The sequence below is a fragment of the Mesoplodon densirostris genome, chromosome 7, assembly GCF_025265405.1.
Source record: "Mesoplodon densirostris isolate mMesDen1 chromosome 7, mMesDen1 primary haplotype, whole genome shotgun sequence".
Lineage (NCBI taxonomy): Eukaryota > Metazoa > Chordata > Mammalia > Artiodactyla > Ziphiidae > Mesoplodon > Mesoplodon densirostris.
Genome location: NC_082667.1, coordinates 65,573,960 through 65,595,038, shown reverse-complemented (window position 1 = coordinate 65,595,038; position 21,079 = coordinate 65,573,960). Strand labels below are relative to the sequence as shown.

General features: G+C 38.2%; 1 protein-coding gene across 3 annotated transcripts in view; it reads left to right on the top strand.

Moving 5' to 3' along the window:
• Positions 1-21,079, top strand: part of SBF2 (SET binding factor 2) — a 469,274-nt gene that overhangs the window by 403,083 nt on the left and 45,112 nt on the right. For all 3 annotated transcript variants that reach the window (XM_060105533.1, XM_060105532.1, XM_060105531.1), the window contains 6 exons: positions 1,241-1,368; positions 2,744-2,919; positions 5,525-5,670; positions 7,663-7,861; positions 13,942-14,138; positions 16,334-16,474. In XM_060105533.1, the coding sequence (XP_059961516.1) occupies positions 1,241-1,368; positions 2,744-2,919; positions 5,525-5,670; positions 7,663-7,861; positions 13,942-14,138; positions 16,334-16,474 (987 nt within the window). The remainder of the gene's footprint in view (positions 1-1,240; positions 1,369-2,743; positions 2,920-5,524; positions 5,671-7,662; positions 7,862-13,941; positions 14,139-16,333; positions 16,475-21,079) is intronic.

The following is a 21,079-nucleotide window of genomic DNA, read 5'->3' as shown; positions in this document are numbered from 1 at the left end:
ATAAACCTAGTTCAAATCTCACCCCCTTTGGCTTACTAGCTGAGGGGCCTTGCCCATTGCTCCTCCTTTCTGTTACTTGTACCGCTGCCTGAAATGCCCACCCTTTTCCCCTCTGCAGATCCAAACCTACATTCTTTTCAACGCTCACCTTCTCTCTCACTTCTTCCAGGAATCAGTCTCTAGCCATCTAGCGTGCAGAAGTCTTCTCCCCTCTGAAATATTTAAAGCCATGTTCCCTCAAACCTAGGAGCTAATTGCATGTTGTTGTATTCTGTATTCTGCATGTGACTTTCCTCCCCCGTGGGGAACTGTGAGCTCTCCAAGGGAAGCTTCATGTGTGCTACTTCTTTTCTAGGTGCTCATCTTCATACCCTCAGGTAGTTGATAAATAATTATTTGTATTTTCCCTTTCTTGCTTTAATATTTAAACTCCTGAAAATCTTGGGCCTAAGCCCAATCATATATCTTCTGAAGGCACATATACATAATATAGTACCTTTATACAGAAACAAACTTTAACAATCTTTTCTCTTTTGCTTTATTATTACATTAAATATGATAAATGTCTTTTAAATATTTGAAGATACTTCTTTTCTTCTGTATAAAACCTACCCTTCCTCTAAGATACCTTAAACCAGATGATCTTGTGTGGCACATAATAGGCTGGGGAACTAGAATGAAGACTGGCAGGCTGGGACAGTTCCTTCACTCTGGGAAAGGATTGTTTCTCAGGAATGAGTTGCCATGCAACAAAATTAATGAATGCAATTCTAGAGTCGTGGCACTTTCTCTCACTGCATTCCGGGACATTGTCCTCTCCAGACACATTTCTCCGGCAGAGGCTGGTGAAATGAGCGCAGAGACTCTAGAAAAGAGCTCTAGAAAAGGGCTTCCCTGGTGGCGCAGTGGTTAAGAATCCACCTGCCAATGCCAGGGACACGGGTTTGAGCCCTGGTCCGGGAAGATCCCACATGCCGTGGGGCACCTAACCCCGTGAGCCACAACTACTGAGCCTGAGCTCTAGAGCCCGCGAGCCACAACTACTGAGCCCACACACCACAACTACTGAAGCCCGCGTGCCTAGAGCCTGTGCTCCGCAACAAGAGAAGCCACCACAATGAGAAGCCCGCGGGCAGCAACGAAGACCCAATGCAGCCAAAAATAAATAAATAAATTTATTTTAAAAAAAGAAATGAGCTGTAAAGTGCTGTTGCTTAGTCTGTACCCTGTCTTCCTATAGTTGGTGAGCAGACAGTTGTGCGAAGTTTTCCCATTGCCTCCATCACCAAGGAGAAGAAGATCGCAATGCAAAACCAGCTACAACAGAACATGCAAGAAGGACTGCAGATCACATCAGCATCTTTTCAGGTATTAAGAAAGGGAGCCATTCGTCTGCTGTTTAAAAGTTTTCTACAAATGATGTCATGGCCACTTTCCTTTGATCATATGGTCAGGAGTTAGAGGATGAGGAGAATCAGAGGGTCTGAGAGGGTAATCTTTGATTGAGTCAACTCTTGAATGGTATTGGATTTAATCCTCCATTTCCTGAGCCCTGCAGTCAACTCAGAGTAATAATAGATTATCTGTCGATATTCAGTGATCTTAGAAATTCAGATACACACAGTTGACTCTTATTCTGTGCCAAGTCATACCTCAGTTTGTGTTTGATAAAGTCTTTAGACAGAAAGCATCTCTTGGGATCTATTTCAGAAGGAAATGCCCTGTGGCTCTTCTGTGGAAGAGGTAGAGCTCTGAGAATTACAGCTAGGTCTAAGGTTCTAAGTAACCCCTGATGAAGCAAAGGTTTTTTCAGGGAGCTCTGAACGTATCAGAACTTGTGAAATTATTGATGCAAACCAGACACTTGGAAGAGTGATCTTTTCTTAGTTTTCCTTTTTTTATAATTCTCGGTCTGTGACATTGTGCTCTTCTCACTCTTCCTGCCTTGCCTCTGACTTCTCAGATTTGCAGGGTTCCAGTTCTTGCCTCGTTCCTTCCAGGCAAGAAGCCCTCCCTAGTACCTCCATATGCTAATTGTGTGAAATGTAAGTCTGCTGATCTCTAGGCCCAGACCTTCTCTGGTCACCTGAGAGCACTGACCTAGAGATTTCTTCACTATTCCAACTGCCAAAGGACTCTAAACTAGAATGCTGCATGGGTCTACTGGCTAGGATTCTAGTCAAACTGAATTTTTTCTTCCTAGATTTATAGTATCTCTGGGTAGGAAGAGACCTTCTTAGGCCAAATTCCCTATCTAGAACCAACAGTTAATAAATGAGAAGGACATGTTTCCTACTCCAGCCACTATAAGTTAATTTCCCTATCCCATCATAGAAAAAAGATAGTCTTGAATTCCCTGGCGGTCCAGTAGTTAGGACTCCGTGCTTTCACTGCCAAGGGCCTGGGTTCATTCCCTGGTCAGGAAACTAAGATCCCATAAGTTGTGTGGCTCAACCAAAAAAAAAAAAAAGAAATGAAAAGAAATTGGGAAAAGATAGTCTTAAAGAAACTCAACTTCAAGATACATGATTTTCCTTGCCAGCTAACCACCTATAACAAGTAAACCATTCTGAGCCTTTTTTATTTTTGAAATTTTTAAATTTTATTGCATGATATCCAAGGTCCCTTCAACTTCGAAACTCTTGCCATTAGTATTACTATTTTTTTGTTATTTCAGTAATTTGGGGGAAGCTATCTGGAAATCCTTAATGTTTCTGATATGTTTAATTTCTTTTGTCCCTAGTTGATTAAAGTAGCATTTGATGAAGAAGTGAGTCCAGAAGTAGTAGAGATCTTTAAGAAACAGCTGATGAAGTTTCGTTATCCTCAGTCCATTTTTACCACCTTTGCTTTTGCTGCTGGACAGACTACCCCACAAATAATTTTACCCAAGCAGAAGGAAAAGAATACTTCCTTTCGGTAAGAATACAGGTTTCTTCATTTCAGCCCTCCCATAGTTGACTGTCAGGCGAAGTGACCTATCTTTTGGGTCAATATGTGACTGTTCTTTTTGTTTGCTATTTTGTCACACCCATTGAACCAAGCTCAGGAGTTACGGAACAGCAGCATCAATATATGTAACAATCATGTCCATTGCTCATGATGCATTTTTAGAATATGAAATTCTCTTTTCCGTTTTTCCTGTACTGATCGCTTTCTAACTTCAGTTTTCATTAATATCCAGGCCTAGTAGACAGTTTTGCTCTGGTCTAGAGATGAGAATGTTTATTTTTTCTTTTTTTGTAACTTTTTATTTAGATATAACTTCAAATTTATAGAAAAGTTACAACATAGTACAAAGGATTCCTGTATACCCTTTACCCAGATTCACCGGTTGTTTGTTTTATTCCATTTTCTTTATCATTTTCTCTCTCATATATATATTTTTTCTAAACCATTTGAGTTACATATAGTGCCCCTTTATCCTTAAATACATCAATATACATTTCCTAAGAACAAAGACATTATCTTATATGACCACAGTACAGTAATCACAACCAGGAAATTTAATTGTCATAAAACTTTTACCTAACCCAGATTCCATATTCAAATTTTGCTTATGAGCCTTTACAGCTACTTTTTTTTCTGTCTGGTACAGGATCCAATCCAGGATCAGGCATTGCATTTACTTGTCATATTTCTTTAGTAGGAATCTTTATTTTCTGATGAAAATGTTGAGGAATTCATGTTGAAACTTAAATTTCAGTTATTACAAAATAACAATTGCTTTAAAATTCTCTTCAGTTAGTGATAAAATATAAGGCTTAACATTGCAGTCCATTCATCATCAAACACCTGGAATTTGAGCATCTGCTAGTACAAATTACATATTAGGGAGTACTCTGCATATTTTGGAGAAAAGGCCTTCCTTTTGCCTGAAAGTGGGGTAGGTTGGGGATTATAGGTGATTTGAAGTCACAGACAGTATGTCATTTCTAAACAGCTTTCTAGGCAATTACAATGGTAAGCCAAGCATCTTATCTTAGCACTGTGGGGTCACAGGGGAGCCTATGATATTCATTATCTCAGCCCTCTATGGAAGAAACAAAGCTTTGTATGGTGTTTTATGTTTAGAAACTGTCAGAGTGGGGTTGGTTATATATATATCTATAAAATCAAGCTGATTCTGTCAAGCTACAACAGAGATATAGCAATTTTAAATTTTAAAATATCTTAGAATTGTCTTGCATATATAAAACAAAAGATATAGCTCTAGCTGGAAAAAATTCAAAAATCCCATTGAGTTTAAGTTACACCTGAAGTGATTCACAGTAGGCTTAATTTAGGAAATATCAGCATTCTGTGATTTCTAACAGCTATGTAAAACATGCTCATAACCCTCAGATTTACACTTCAGATCACTAAAGACAAGGTCTGGTAAAACTATTTGACAACAAAAGAATCCTTACTACCTTTCATCAAATGACAAGAAAACACAAAAGGAGTTCTGTTCTTTGCAATAAAGAAGAACATAATCAAAAACAATCTTACTTGAAACCTTCATCTCAATATGATTATTCAGGAAATAGGTTCTTTGTTTACTTCTTTGAATTGTAGATATCTATACCCAGAATTTCTATCAGCAAGAAAAAGTAAACCATTTAAATAAATAAAGTACTTTTAGGTCCAAATGACTTAAATCCTAGTTTCTCTTTAATTAAAGCTGACTCTCAAAAGGATACTCAAATTTCTGGTTTCTTATTTTTTCTCCTCTCAAACAGGGGAATGATTTTACTCTTTTCTGTATCTCAGAAGGCTTCTAGTGTCAGAAGGCAGGACACCACACATACACATTTAAAACACTTAAGTAATATGTAACGGTGTTGCCAGTTATAATTGTCAAGATCTTAAAGAAAAACTTATGCGTTAGTAGAGAGTTTGAATCAGCAGAGGAGGAGGCAGGCTGGCTTTCTACGCAGGAGGACTTCCGCAAGCATGGTCTATGGGAACTGGTGGGGGGAGTGGCATGGATAACCAGAGTGGGTTAGGGGTATGCTTGACCAAAAAGCCAAACTGAGGAGTTTAGATGGGGAATGATAAGTAGTCTGTGTCCCACTCTAGGTTCTTGCACTTTTTGCCTAAAACAGTGTCCTGATGACAGCAGTGTTTTATGGGAAATTAGTCTGCTGACATATAAAAAGTGATCTAAAGAAAGAGAGGCTTGGGCCTCCCTGGTGGCGCAGTGGTTGAGAGTCCGCCTGCCGATGCAGGGGACACGGGTTCGTGCCCCGATCCCGGAGGATCCCACATGCCGCGGAGCGGCTGGGCCCGCGAGCCATGGCCGCGGAGCCTGTGTGTCCGGAGCCTGTGCTCCGCAACGGGAGAGGCCACAGCAGTGAGAGGCCCGCGTACAGCAAAAAAAAAAAAAAAAAAAAAAAAAAAAAAAGAAAGAGAGGCTTAATGAAGGTCTGGACAATGCTAGTGGCTGTGGGAATAGAGAACAAGTTGAGCAACGTAGGTATCAAAAAATATAAGTGGCATCTTCATATTAAATTGACATTCTCTTTGGTTTTGTGACTTGTAGCACCTTCTCAAAAACAATTGTGAAAGGTGCCAAAAGGGCAGGGAAAATGACAATTGGGCGACAGTATTTATTGAAGAGGAGGACAGGGACAATTGTGGAAGAGAGAGTGAACCGTCCTGGATGGAATGAAGAGGATGACATATCTGGTATGTGAGAACTTGTTTTTCCTTCATGAATGAACTTTGTATCTTTCTTCTTATATGAGTAAGAACAAGAGACTAAGACATAGTTGCACTTAAACCTGACTCTCAAAAACCTAGGTCTGTCTAATAAGATGGGAGGCACTTACAGCTCCTCAGAACTGGGAAAAAAAGTTTTTTATTTTCCCAGTATTCCATTGTTCAGATAAGATTTTGTTAAGTTATATTCCTCCTCTACCAAATCCATAGAGCTGACTGGCCACTGTTATGTGGGTCTCATTAAAGGGAGAAAGAAAGAAACCCCACTACATAGAAAATTTAGGTATAAAGTAGTCCCCGATACGTTATTGTTGTGGAATAAGAATAAGGAAATAAGGGCATTAAATATTCAAAGTTGAAGATTTGAGGTTTTGGTAAGAACATTGTGGGTGCTCTTAATCAAAATGGGGGGCCTAAGATGAAGGCATTCTTAGATGATAAGAAAAAAGTGCCTGCTAAATATTTAAAAGAGCAGAATCTGGGGAGCTGAGATAACTCTCAGTCAGGAAAATAAAGGCAGAAAACTAGCAGCAAAAGTTATTCCTTAACCTAGTGTCAAGTATGCTTATGGAATTAACACTAGAGAGAATCTGATCTAATAGAGAGGATGCCATTGTACCCTTTTCTTTCTCAGGCTCTTAGATTCAATCAGTGATTATACAACTGCTACTTTTACTCCTACTAATAACAACAAGAACATTTTAAAGAAAGAAACCTCATCTTTAGAGAGATCACTGGCTAAAGGTCTCCATTTCAGTATGTGTATCTACGGGCTTGCCTCTGGGGGCAGTGAAAAGACCATTTATTGGAACCCTGGCTTCTCATAGTCACATGGAAAGCCATACAAAAACTACCGCTACCCATCACTATTGACTTCTAATTCAAAGATTTTATGATTTCACAGAACAAAAACTTATTCTATGATAGTTATTGCACCAAAAGACCAAATTATATAATGCTCTTTGCTCCTCTAAAGATAAGAGGCCAACACAAATAAAACTGATACCTAATGATATATTTGCATTGTGAAGTTCACAAACTAAAGCACAAAGTCTTATAGAGATAAGCTGGGGTTTTTTTTTTCCTTTTAATGGAAGAGAGCCATATCATTCCCTTTGACTTTAGAACTTTGAGTACATTTCGAAAAACTGAAAGCTTAATTTGACTTCTCTCACTTTAAAAATAAACAGGGAAGTAAGTAAAGATAGTCTTTAACATGGAAATTTTTTTTTTATTTAGAACATGCAGTACCAATTAGGAATGTTGTTTCTTTTTAAATCCTCCCTAAAATACTTCATTATTGGGAATTCTTCCAACATCTAAAATCTTAAAGGATTCTGTAACCTGAGATTGCAAAATTGTGAGGGAGTTTCCCATATATACCACATCCTCTGACAAAATATAACTTCTACCAAATACAACTCCTTCATACCTAAGAAAGGTCATTTCCCACTAGTGAACTTCTGCTTAATCTAAAAATTTCTAATAAAAATTTATGCTGTTTGAAGTTAACTGAAACCTGGAATGATGAGTTTGTGTAGTGATCATGTTAGAGATCAGTTTTACTGACAGGTTAGTCTCTCACAAAGTATGAGTGTTTATTCTATAGAGTTCTAAACAGAAATCACTCCGGGTGGACATTAATAAGCAAGCCTGACTGAAACAGAGAAATATGGGTAATGAATTCAAAATTATATTGTTTTTAGAAATTTTGAGTTACTTTCCCTGACATTTTGAGTTAGTTGAGCTCCTGATATTTTATTTCCTGACTATTACAGTTTTAATTTATGTTTAAGCATAATGATTCCTCAGAGAAGTTACATGATTTAATTTTGGTATACATAGCACCTCTAGCCCTAATATAAACCTCTCTTGGTTAAGGATCCTCTTCAGAAGGAAGTTTTTAATCCTCTACTTTGAGCTATATCATTTCTTCAAAACCTGTTTCTGCCATCACAGTTTCAGATGATAGTGAACTCCCCACAAGTACCACCCTGAAGGCTTCAGAGAAATCTACAATGGAACAGTTAGTGGAAAAAGCTTGTTTCAGAGACTATCAGCGTTTAGGTTTGGGAACCATAAGTAGCAGCTCTTCGCGCTCAAAACCAGAGTACTTTCGAATCACTGCCTCCAACAGGATGTATTCACTTTGCCGGAGGTAAGTCTGTTGGTGGTGTCCAAGAAGAGACCTTTCCTTCCTTCCATTTGAATCTTGAATGGGCTATTTGCATCCATAGCACAGAGAGAAAGAGAGATGCTAGAAAACAGGAGCAAGGTGTCCAGGGGTATGTGTGTTTAAGGGACACTTTTTATGCAGCATGTGCAAGCATCTCACTGACATTCTCAGAAGTACAGTTTTATCACTGAACAGTGCCTACATTAGATCAGAAAGTGAATGGTAAAAGTTTTTGTCTGCTTTATGAATTTCCCATATTTGTCTTTCTCTTCCCATTTGCCTCTCTTCTAACATGTCTGAGATAACTTGAGTAAGAATAGAATTTGCCCAGGCAGAGAGGAGAGATGAAAATCTGCTATAGGTCAGGGGTCTGCAAACTTTTTCTTTAAAGGACCAAATAGTACATATTTTCAGTTTTGCAGGGTACTCAACTCTGCCACTGAAGCAGCCATAGCCCGTACATAAATAAATGGGCAAGGCCAGTTTTGGCCCACAGGCTGTAATTTGCTAACCCAAGTATAGGTAGGGTTTCCTTATGCTGTCTAATTAGAATTTTTTCAGGAGATATTACTTAAAGAATGTAAATGAACACATTTTCTTTTTCCTGTTCTTTTGTCTATTGCTGTTTTATATATCTGTTTAGCCCTATTCCATGCTTTATATCTTTTAAAACTACATTTCTACCATCCACAAGTTTAATCATTTTCATTTCCAGGTAAATTCTATTCTTTGCATTTATAAATTCCTGGTTTGATTAAATACAATAATGCTGTGAAAGTACTTTGTAAGTTGTAAGCCTTGTACATATTTTAGAAAGTTGTCTTAATGTTACTATTAGTTTCAATCCTACTGTTCTCAAAGAACTATAGATATCTCATTTTAAATGACAATTTAAATGTACAAATACCAATGTTAAACTTGAGAAACAAATTGGGAATATAGTGTGAGATTTGAGACAAATAAAATTTTTGCATTAAGTACTGAAAGGCTGTGATTTTGCTGAGTATGCAGTAATATTCCTGATACTCTATCATTCTAACTATATTCTCTTTGTATATAAGTGTAAGCGAAGGTGTAAGGTGTGATGTCCCACTATTTGAGAAGCTTGCTATCAAAATCATACCTGACAGTGAGAAAACAGACATTATTTATCATTTCAATCTGTCAGAAACAAAATAAAATCTTAATAGAACACTTATTATAAAGAACTTACGGTGATATTAAATAACATAAATCCCTCAAGCTATTAGAAGGAAGGAAATGGAATAATAAAAAATAATCCAAAAGAATGCAAGAAAGGAGAGAAAAGGAAGTATGGAACAGATGGGACAAATAGAAAGCAAAGAGTAAGATGGTAAATTTAAATTCAAATATATCAGTAATTATGTTACTTATAAATTGATAAATGCTCCAATTAAAGGAAAAAGATAATCAGAATTTTTTAAGCTTTATGCTGCTTTTAAGGGCTTTATCTAATATACAAAGATTACAAAAAGGTTGAAAGTGAACAGAAAGAATACACCATGCAAAACTACCTTTAAAAAAACCTATTGTCACTATATAAATATTAAAGTAGATTCTTAAAGTAAAATTTTACTAACAATAAAAAAGCGTGGTTCATAATGACAAAAGTTTCATTTCATGCAGAATTTATTATGAACAAGTATAGTTTATTACAAGAATACAGAACTGGCTTGACAAGTGAAAATTAATCGTCATAGTTCACCACATTAAAAGAATTACGAAGTGTTTTAAGTTCATTGTATACAGAAAAGCATTTTATAAAGTATAATATATATTTATGATTTTTTACAAAAGAACCCTAAGCAAATTGGATATACAGGGGAAGCTCCTTAATCTCCTAAGTGTCTAAAAAATCCTACAGCAAAAATTACTTAATGGTAAACTATTGAAAACTTGTACTCTGAGATCAGGAAAAGAATGCCCACTATCACCACTTCCAGTCAATGTTGTACTAGAGGTCTTAGGAAGTACAAAAAGACTAGAAAAATAGATAATAAAAGTCAGAAAGATTGAAAAGAAAGAAATAAAACTGTATTATTCACAGATGATCTGATTATACACATAGAAAATCTGAAGGAATCAACAGATAAACTTGTTATATTAATAAGTGAATTTAATAAGGTCACTGGTACAAGGTCATTATACAAAAATTAGTCATATATGTACCAAAAACAAATAATTAAAATATGAAATTTTAAATGATGTTATTTTGGTACTACTGATACTACTTAAAGTCACACTAAAAAACATTAAATACTTAGGAATAAATCTAATACAAGATGTGTAAGACCTCTACATGGAACAGTCAAAACAATATTAAGGATCATTAAAGATACAAATAAATAGATATTTAATGTTCTTGGACTAGAATATTCAATATTCTAAAACTGTGATTTCTCCAGACATTGATCTACAGATTCAATGCAGTCCCAATCAAAATCCCAGAAAAATGTTTACAGAAATTGAAAAGATGATTCTAAGAGCTACACTAAAATGCAAAAGGCTAGAAGTAGTCAGGATAGTCTTATAGAATAACACTGCAGGATATCAAGAATTTTTATAAAGGTACAGTAATTAAGGCAGTATGGGATGTACACAGGAATAGACAAACAGACCACTGGAGCAAAAGAGGGAATATAGAAATATCTCAACATATAAGACCACTGGGTTGGGCTTCCCTGGTGGCGCAGTGGTTGAGAGTCCGCCTGCCGATGCAGGGGACACGGGTTTGTGCCCCGGTCCGGGAAGATCCCACATGCCGCGGAGCGGCTGGGCCCGTGAGCCATGGCCGCTGAGCCCGCGCGTCCGGAGCCTGTGCTCCGCAACAGGAGAGGCAACAACAGTGAGAGGCCCGCATAACGCAAAAAAAAAAAAAAAAAAAAAACCACTGGGTTTAAGATAAAGATAGCACTTACGAGCAGTGGATAAAATACGTTTTTTTCAATATATGGTACTGGATATCCATACAAGAAAAAAATTAGTTTTGACCTCTACCTTACACTGCATAGACAAAAATCAATTCCCATTGATCTGTAGATCTACCCGTAAAAGGTTAAAATAATTAAAAGCTTCCAGAAGACAGGAGAATATCTTCATGACCTTGAAGTAGGGAAAGATTTAAGACAGGAAAAACACTATCCAGAAAGTAAAAAAATGATAAATTAAGAAGTCTTATATATCAGAAGACATCATTAAGAGAGTAAAAAGGCAATAACTAATGGCAGAGGGTATCGTCTTTTGTGAGGATATCCTGGTGGGCAATAAATATCTGAAAAGATGCTTGTATGGCTGTTAGCATAACTGATGCCATCTTGGGCCCTTACGGTTTCTCCTGTCTTTCGCTGACCCTACCAAGCACTGTACTATGCAGTGAATCACTTCTCTGTCATCAAGAGCTTTGTAGTTAATAGATATTGTTTAATGATCATTAGGACCAGGTAGCCTCTATGCTCTGTTAGTCCCCAAACAATGATGAAAACCTTCCCTTAAGTATTACCAGTACCCATGAGACTAGTTACCTATTCATATCTCTTAACTTGAGAATGCACATCCTGTTTCCAAGCACCTACCCCCATACCCTAGGTTAACTATAAAATTGTCCCAGTGGCCCCTCAGTGGCTTGGAGTGCAGTTGAGAATGTTTCCTGATCATTATTCACCCGATCTAGATCCCACCCTATGAGTTAGTTACCCTGTAATAAACTGATCCATTAATTATATGGAGCTGCCTGTCTGATTTTTTAGTCTCAAGATGCCTTCTCAGTTTGCTGGGTACTTTGGGTTCCCTCCATCCTCCAACAATGCTCAACCTATTAGTCTTCAGATAAATACAAATTAAAGTCCCAGTGAGACTGCTTTATACCTGCAAAAATGGCTAAAATTTAAAAGACCAGCAATACAAAATGCTAGTAAAAATGTTGAGCAAGTAGAATTCTTTATTGCTGGTGTGACTGTAAATTGGTTAAACAGCTTTAGAAAGCTGTCTGGCAGCATCTACTAAACTTCTAGACATGTACTGAACAGTGCGCAATCTGTCATGTATCTGTTGGAAATTCTACTCCATCTAGGAACACATATGTTCTCCCAAAAGACGACTGCAAGAATGTTCATGGCAACATGTTTCTTACATAGTCAAAAACTAGAAACTACTCAAAATCAACAATAGAAGGATAGATAAATAGTATAATCACATAGTGGGATACGATACAGCAATGAAAATGAACAGACTACAGTTATATGCAAAGGCATGGATGGGTCTCATAAACATGCTGTTGATCAAAAGAAGCCAGACACAATAAATTCTATTCGTTCCTTTTTTGTTCAAAAAACAGGCAAAAGTCATCCATGTTGTTAGCAGTCAAGGATAGTGATCATCTTTGAGGAGGAAGAGGGAGAAATAGTGATTGGGAGGTGACACAAGGGGATGCTGGTTATGGTCCATTTCTTGACCTAGTGCTAGTGATACGGATTTCTAAAAAGAAATAGAGGGCCCTAAATAATGGAACTGCTTTTCAAGTCTTCATGAATGATTATGTCTACAGCTAGGTCTCTTTATCAGTTTGTGGTATTAGAAGAATACAGCCTGTAACTTCCTGAAGCATGGAAGTACTAGGTTTTCAGAATACTTCCAGGGTATCTCTGGTTAAGTATAAATGTCACTGATTTGTGCACAGAAAATGGTTAACGTGTTAAATTTCATGTTAGGTATATTTTACCACAATAAAAAAGTCACAAAAAAAGACATGGGGCTTCCCTGGTGGCGCAGTGCTTGAGAGTCCACCTGCCCATGCAGGGGACATGGGTTCGTGCCCCGGTCTGAGAAGATCCCACATGCCGCGGAACGGCTGGGCCCGTGAGCCATGGCCGCTGAGCCTGCGCGTCCGGAGCCTGTGCTCCACAATGGGAGAGGCCACGGCAGTGAGAGGCCCGCGTACCGCAAAAAAAAAAAAAAAAGACATGGATTAGAGGTTAGGAGGTTATTAATATGAAATCTCTTTGGTCTGATATTTCTAAATAAACTAAAGGAAAGAAATGCTCTGAAAGCTGCCTGTCTTCTAGTACTTAGTAATCTTTAAAAACAAGGTCTCTTGTCTGTTTTTCATTTTCCCAGCATCATATCCTGTAACTTTATGAGCTAATCTTTTTTTTTAATTATCAACATGTAGTATTAATAAAATATTTAAACGCACTTGACATTTGAACGAATTGTTTTCATACCAAAGATCATTTGGTTTTAATTTTTAATCCTTTCACCATCTCTGGCAGTCTAAATATTAGTGTACTCTATTCTCTGTTGTCATTTCAGCAATCCAATGAGTTGACAGTTTGTTTTGTCATTCTCATAAAGTTGACACTGATACATTAATCTTGGGACTTCCCTGGTGGTGCAGTGGTTAAGAATCTGCCTGCCAGTGCAGGAGACATGGGTTCAATCCCTGGTCCAGGAAGATCCCACATGCCGCAGATCAACTAAGCCCATGAGCCACCACTGCTGAAGCCTGTGCGTCTAGAGTCCATGCTCTGCAACAAGAGAAGCCACTGCAATAAGAAGCCCGCACACAGCAACGAAGACCCAACACAGCCATAAATTAATTAATTAATTTTTAAAAATACATTAATCTTGCAATCTTTATTTCAAGTCATGTATAAGGCAAGGGAAATCATGTTTAACAGAAGCCTTTTTAATAATTCTATGTAATGTTTTCATTTTCTAAGCTTGTTCCTCAGCAAAAGGCTGCAGTATCACCAAAGGAAGCTTATTAAAAATATATATATATACAGATTAGTGGATGGGTTAGTTGTCTTCACCATCTAGGCCTTTTCTTCTCAACCCCTAAAGAACTGAGTTGAAACTTAGTTTCATGTTTGAAATATATGTCTTACCACTCCACCAATATGTTTGAGTCTTAGAAAATTACTATGATATTATGATATTCATGTTCTTATATTCTCTTTCTCTCCATTTCTTTTTTCTTCTCCTCTCCCCACCCCTCCTTGCCCACCCAAATTATTCTCTTTCTCCCTTCCATGTCCCTAAAGCTATCCTGGCCTTTTAGTTGTACCTCAAGCTGTACAGGACAGTAGTTTACCAAGAGTAGCCCGCTGCTATCGACACAATCGCCTGCCTGTTGTATGTTGGAAGAACTCAAGAAGCAGTACCCTGCTTCTGCGATCTGGAGGATTCCATGGGAAGGGAGTAGTTGGCCTTTTTAAATCTCAGAACTCCCCTCAGGCAGGTAAGCAGCTCTTTTACAGCAGTATTCTGATCCTTCCACTTCAGATTATTTCAAAAAATGAAGGAAGTAAAACCTGGGAATGCCAGTTGTGCCCTTTCATCGAGCCTCTCACACATAGCCTTTTCCACTGTGCTATATACATGTACAGCTTAAGAACTAGACTTGACAATGTGGGGCTCCACCTTGAATTTGCCATCTTGCTTAATATGTCTGTTTACATTTGGATTTTAATAGAAATTAACATAATGAAGTATTTGGTTCTAGGCTGTTTTCACTTCACAAACCAGAGTATCCACAGATGGAAACAGATTTCATATACTAATCGTTTTCTTTTCTTTTGGGAAGCATTCAAATATATTTAACAGCTTCAGAAGCAAATAAGGATTCTGTCCCATGTGGTATAAGATATCCTATCTCATTCCTACAAGACACACACACACACGCGCACGCACACGCACACGCACACGCGCACGCACGCAAACTAATGACCAAAATGCTGCTTTAGGAGCTCTCAAGCAGACAGGTTTTCAGGAAGCCAGAGGCTGGCCAACTTAAGAAAAAAGATATACTAAGTGCACTGCCCCTTTTTCTGAGAGTATTTTTGAGCACCATGTCTGAGGTCTGAAGTCAGTCAGGAGCTATATTTTGCTAACCTTTCTCATAACTTCTAGCTTAAAGTAGATGCTCAATAAAATTAAACAAGGACCGCTAAGATATCAGATCCAGTTTAGGGATGGCTGCTGCATTCTTTCCTCTTTGGAAATGAACTCACTCAAGTTCAGTGGTTCAGTAGGTAGAACCATGTGCTTTTTGATATCTCTTCTTTATTCTCATCTGTTCCTTCCTGAAAGTTAAAAGTTAGCCAGTACATCTTTGATCATTCAGTTGACCAAGGGCTGACACACACCACGCTATATTGTTGTTGTTGTTGTTGTTGTTGTTATTGTTATTATTTCACCTGGCATTTTTGTGTAATTGAAGGCAGTTGGCTTTTAACTTTTTCTGCCCAGAGGAATCCTCCCAAGCCACATAATGGGTATAATAGAACACAGCATATGTAGGTTATATAAAGTGAGAGAATCATTTCAGCATTAATGAGCATATCACTAAGCATTAATGAGCATATCACTGAACTTTTAGTTAGAAAAATTGAAATTGTTTTATTCCCTTGGTTTCTTATTTTTCAATATAAATTTACTATATTTCACATTTTTGAGCTCACACATTTGCTCACATTTTAATATCTTTGCAATTGGAATTCAACTTACAATTCATGTGATCAGAAATAATTGTGTCATGGTTTAAATGGCAGAGTTTTTAATTCTTAGTACATAAAATTGTGGTGCATCTTATAACTGATGACATTTTAGAGTTTATAAAATATGTTGGCACTTAAAGTTGATAAAATACAATAATATAGTAATGCTAATTATTTATTTTCTATTCACCTTGTAAGAAAATTTGTTAATATCTATTGTCCCTCCAGTGAATCCCTCCTGATGCCACTTTAAAGTGCCTGGGCCAATTTCAGTGATTCTGTTTCACTCCACACAAGCCAGGCTCAGACTCCCTCCAACCCAGAATTGTTCTGACAGTTGTTTCCATCTGTGCATACGTTTTGATCCTCTTTCAGAAGGACCAGGGAATTGAGCAGCAGCTGCTCTTGTCTTCTCATCTTCCTTCTCTCTTCCCACAACAACCCTCTACAAGTTCATATCCCCTAGGCCTATGTGACAGAATTGGAATAAAATTGCTGGTACTGGGCTATTCTCACCTCTGCCCATTCTGGGATGCTGAGGGAAACTGCTCCATCCTCTGCTCCCAAGCAGTGGCATGGACAGAGTGGTTGGGGGAGATCATCAAGGACGTGTTGTCTTTTATGAATCTTTATTCTGAGTTGATTGGTTGATGAGAAACTGCACCTGTGCTTGGGAGGACCGGCTGTACGCTGGTTTTCCAGACCTGGGCTCTTTCTGGAAGGATGATGAGGCAATCAAGAAGTAGGTGTGGTGAAACCAATATCATAGGAGGATTAGCCATTTAATAGTTTGGAGCTTTAAGTGGGGCTGGTTTCTATATTTGGGTACGGTAACTTGAAGACCATATATAGAAAGAATAAGCATATGTATATAGAGAGACCCTGTTTTATTAACATAGATACAGTTTGTTTTATTCAATATCTTTTCCTTTTATAGCTCCTACCTCCTCTTTAGAATCTTCCAGTAGCATAGAACAAGAAAAGTACTTGCAAGCGTTACTGAGTGCAGTTTCTGTCCATCAGAAACTCAGTGGCAATAACACCCTTACTGTCAGGCCAGCACTTGCTCTGTCTCCAGGTAAGATTTAATACTATTTTTCTTCTTGACAACTATGAAAGGTCATATTCATTCCTAGGGTTAGTCTCTTTAGTTATTTGCATTGTTCCTTCAACATGACCCCTTAATGTTTTACCTTGTGGGGCTATAACTTTATTTTATTTAGAAATCAGGGTACCACTATTAATTTCTAGTAAATAGTAACCAAATTTAGAGATTTAATTATTTCCTTTTTAAAAGAGTAATAGGAGAGGTGGTGGGAAACATAAAGTCATGTGGTTTTTTTTTTTTCCTGGAATCTGTTTTACATAGACTTTAAAATATTACAGAGTTGAATGTGTAAGTTGAACATCTGTTTATTAAATGTATATTTATTAAAATCATCATGTATAACTTTGAAATTCCTGAAATTTCTGCAGCCTTTTATGATTTGCAGTACAGTTTGTTTTCACTAGATTTGGATGAAGCCATTAAGACTTGTACTAATATTCTGTTTCAGTTATCATGTGATGGAACCCCAAAGGGTTCATGTAGAGGTAACCCTAATGTGTTAGACACAGGAGCATGTGACTTGAGAAGTTGGTCTCCTTGGCTTAATCAGCTATTTGAATAGCTCAACATAAGCAGAAAGTGGCTTTTCTTGTAAAGTAACACCATGCATGCCTTGTTTCATTTATCATTAAATTCTCTGATTGCACTTGCCAAACCTAACTCTCTATAATCTTGCAGATGTGTGTATCTCTAAGGAAATAGTAACAGTGCCTTGTTATCTCTATTATAGCTTTGGGTACTTAAAAAGTACAATGTTTGGCAGCAATTAGACATGCTACACATGAAGATAACTTTTTGTCATTTGAGTAATGTTAACCCGAACGACATGGTTTTTGTTCTTCTTTTTGGCTGACTTTAGGGACTGAAAGGAGGACGTCAAGAATGTCCACTGTGCTTAAGCAGGTAGTGCCAGGACATTTGGATGTAAACCCATCCAATAGCTTTGCTCGAGGAGGTTAGTAAGATTGATTTTGTAACTGAGCACTGATACAACCTTAAAAGCAGAAAACTTTTTTCTAGATAGTTATACTTCAAATCAACTAATTATGGTTAAATTTGTTTTTAATTACCCTTTTCTAAACAAATGATCAAATTTATTACTAGCATGGTGACAGATGAGTTTAGCCTCATGGGACAGAGGTATAATAATTGCTGAAATCTTAACATACTGATGAGTTTGGAAGCACTGGGATGGGAGGGGAACATATCTAAATGGTGACTCAGCTCTGGCAGCATTCCATGATGCTTCAAGTTTGCAGTGTAGAAAGACTGAGCACAGAAGCATAAACACTTAGGGAGACATGATCCCAGACTCAAAGGCTGTGCCTCCAATGCCTGTTATTTTTACTCCTGTTCTCTGAAGTGCTAGTTTGAGGAGTAAGAGACAGTGGTTCAGAATCAACATAAAGACTCTGTTTTACAAAATTCACTTTTTTTCCTTTTGAAAACCAAGATTACTATGCACATCTCCTGGCAGCCATATTGATTCTTTAGATAACTTTTTTTCCTACCTTATCAGAACTTTCTATGATGGCAGAATTTCCTAAGAGCTTTCACCCTTCTTTAGGTATCTTCCTAATCAGGCCTTAAGGTCATTGTATTAATTTGCTAGGGCTACTGTAACAAAGTGCCACAAACTGCGTGGCTTAAACAACCATTTGTCTCACAGTTCTGGAGGCTAGAAGTCCAAAACGAAGGTGTTGTCAGGGTTGACTCCCTCGGGGGGCCATGAGGAATAATCTGTTCCATGCCTTTCCCCTAGCTTCTGGTGGTTTGCTGGCAATTTTTGGCATTCCTTAGCTTGTAGAAGCATCAGCCATATCTCTGCCTTCATCTTTACATGACATTTTCCCTGTGCATCTGTCTCCACATTTCCCCTTTTATAAGGACACCAATCATGCTGAATTAGGGGTCCACCCCACTCCAGTGTGACCTCATCTTAACTAACTACGTCTGCAGTGACCCTGTCTCCAAATAAGGTCACATTTTCTGAGGTACTGGGGGTTAGGACTACATCATAAGAAATTTAACAGGGGGTAGGGACACAGTTAAACCCATAACAGTCATATGTAACTTTTTCCGGAACTTTTAAAATACTACTGTTTTAAAGTTTAAGATACAAACTTCATTCTTTTCATCATTTCTTTCTTTGTGAATTTGAACTAAAAGATAGTACAGTGACTTTCTCCTAAGGTTTCTGGTATTTTTGTTGCCAAGAACTCCTGTCACAATGTGGTCCAAAGTTGCAGTTCTCCTTATTGCTTTATTTGCCATCTGAAAGCTTATATTAGCAGGCACGTCAGAAACTTTTCCCTTTAACTTTTAGTAGGATGCAACTTCTGGCATGTCTGGTTAGTTGAAGCCTTCCCATCCCCACCCTGCTCTTGAGTTTTGCCTTTGTAAACTTCATCAACAACATGTTATCTATTCCTCCATTGGGCCAGGTGACCTGTAATATAAATTTTAGGTACAAAACTGTCTCTCCTTCTGTGTTGGTACCTAAGGCACAAGGATATTCACCAATCTGTTTCAACTACATTATCTTTGCTTTTTTTTTTTTTTTTTTGCGATATGCGGGCCTCTCACCGTTGTGGTCTCTCCCGCGGAGCACAGGCTCCGGACGCGCAGGCTCAGCGGCCATGGCTCACAGGCCCAGCCGCTCCGCGGCATGTGGGATCCTCCCGGACCGGGGCACGAACCCGTGTCCCGTGCATCAGCAGGCAGACTCTCAACCACTGCGCCACCAGGGAAGCCCTCTTTGCTTTTTTTATATTGGCCTCAGACTCATGGCTTTTTTATACAAGGGAATCCCCACTAGTGGTTACATTCTAGTCATGAGTCCATTCTTTGCTATTCTCAAAGGTACCTGGAAGGCTGTATTTACATTTTAGGATTGAAATCTCCTATTTAATCTGTTTATGACCCTTTCTATGCATAATGAAGCCATAATTATTATTTCTGACCCCCTTCCCAAATATTTTCTTCTGAAAATTCCTGTAAACTTAGTTTCCTTATGACAGTTTTTGCTCCTAACCAGGTCCCCTTCATTCTGGTATCTTAAGCTAGGATCCAGAAATGCAAATCTTACTATTTTACTCCATCTCTTAATTCTTCATTCCCAAGGCCTCCAAATCTCCCAAGGTCCCAGTGATTAACTGTAAGATGAGATACAGCTGTTTCCTGGCACCTTCAACTTCTTCTGTGATCCCTGGAGCTGCTTTCCTTTGTCTCTTCTGATAGCATCATCCCTCTCACATAGAGCAGCAGGAATGGACTGGGGCAAGCAAGTTTGGGAAATCTCAGAAGATTCCCTATTAACATGAACATGGCAGGTAGACACACACTCAGATTGGCCAGGGCAAGACTATATGTAGACACTTGCATGCCCTGACATTAGTTCATTTCCTTGTTCCCACCCTCGAGTACAGAGTCTCTTCATTCTTGCAGAGAGCTAGGTACCACTTCTCCAGCAGTTCCTCATTTACCCTGTGTGGGAAGAGCCTCCTATCTCGAAATCTCCCTCCTAACCTTCTCCTTTTTCCTCGTCTGTGTATTTTCACTGTGTATTTCCATTCCTTTCATTGTCATAGGATCTTAGTTACAGGTTTCTTTCTTATGTTATTTCCACTGTGTGCCTTTCCCACTCTAATGAGCCAGGGTTTAGACTGACCTTCACCTTCTCCTTCACCCTTTTTCAGTGAGGGTGGTCACTTAGCGTTCAGCATGCACATTGAAGTGTTCCTAAGCCAGGGGAAGCAACCTTTTTGATGCAAAAACCAGTTAAGAAAAAATGAAGATGTGAATAGATCACATTGCTTTTCATTGAAAATTACAATAGCTGTTATGCCCCATGGGGAAAATGCAAGTATTTGCAACTTGGATAAATTATCTTGTTGTATAGAAAAATGCCATGAGAAAATCTGCCTCTTAAATATAAAAATGAAATACCTGGGTATATTTGAGAAGTAGCCACATGGAGGCAGCTTTTAAATTTTTCATCCTTTACATTTTCATAGCCCTTTCAGTTCCTCTACAGTGTTATTTTATCCTTGAAATAACCTCCAGGACAGGTACTTTAGGAGGCTTTGAGAGATGACGTGACTTAGCCAAGATCACTTAGCAGACAAGAGCATAACTGGGACTAGGATTAGTTCAGTCCATTTCAGTGCAGCATTCACTGAATATAGCTTATACCTCATGCACTGTGCTAGGCATAAGGTCACATCCATAAATTCAATACCCCATCGTCACATCCAACCCAAGCATCTCTTTTCCTTCTCTCCTTTGTTTGTTCTGAACAGAGTAAAGGGAACAATACCATTGCTTAGGAAACGCTCATGCTCTGAACAACACTGCATTCCCATGGGTGGGATGAACTGTATCACTTCTTCCCTGAAACAGTCCCCTTAGCCAGACCCTGCTGGACAGATCCAGGGTCACATGGTTGCTTAGGTGACAAGACACTAAGAGTTTGGTTCAGTTACATTCAAATTCAAGCTGCAGTCCTACCACTTAGTGTATGATATTAAGCAATTCAGGAAACTTCGTAATTTTCAGTGTCCTCATCTGTAAAAT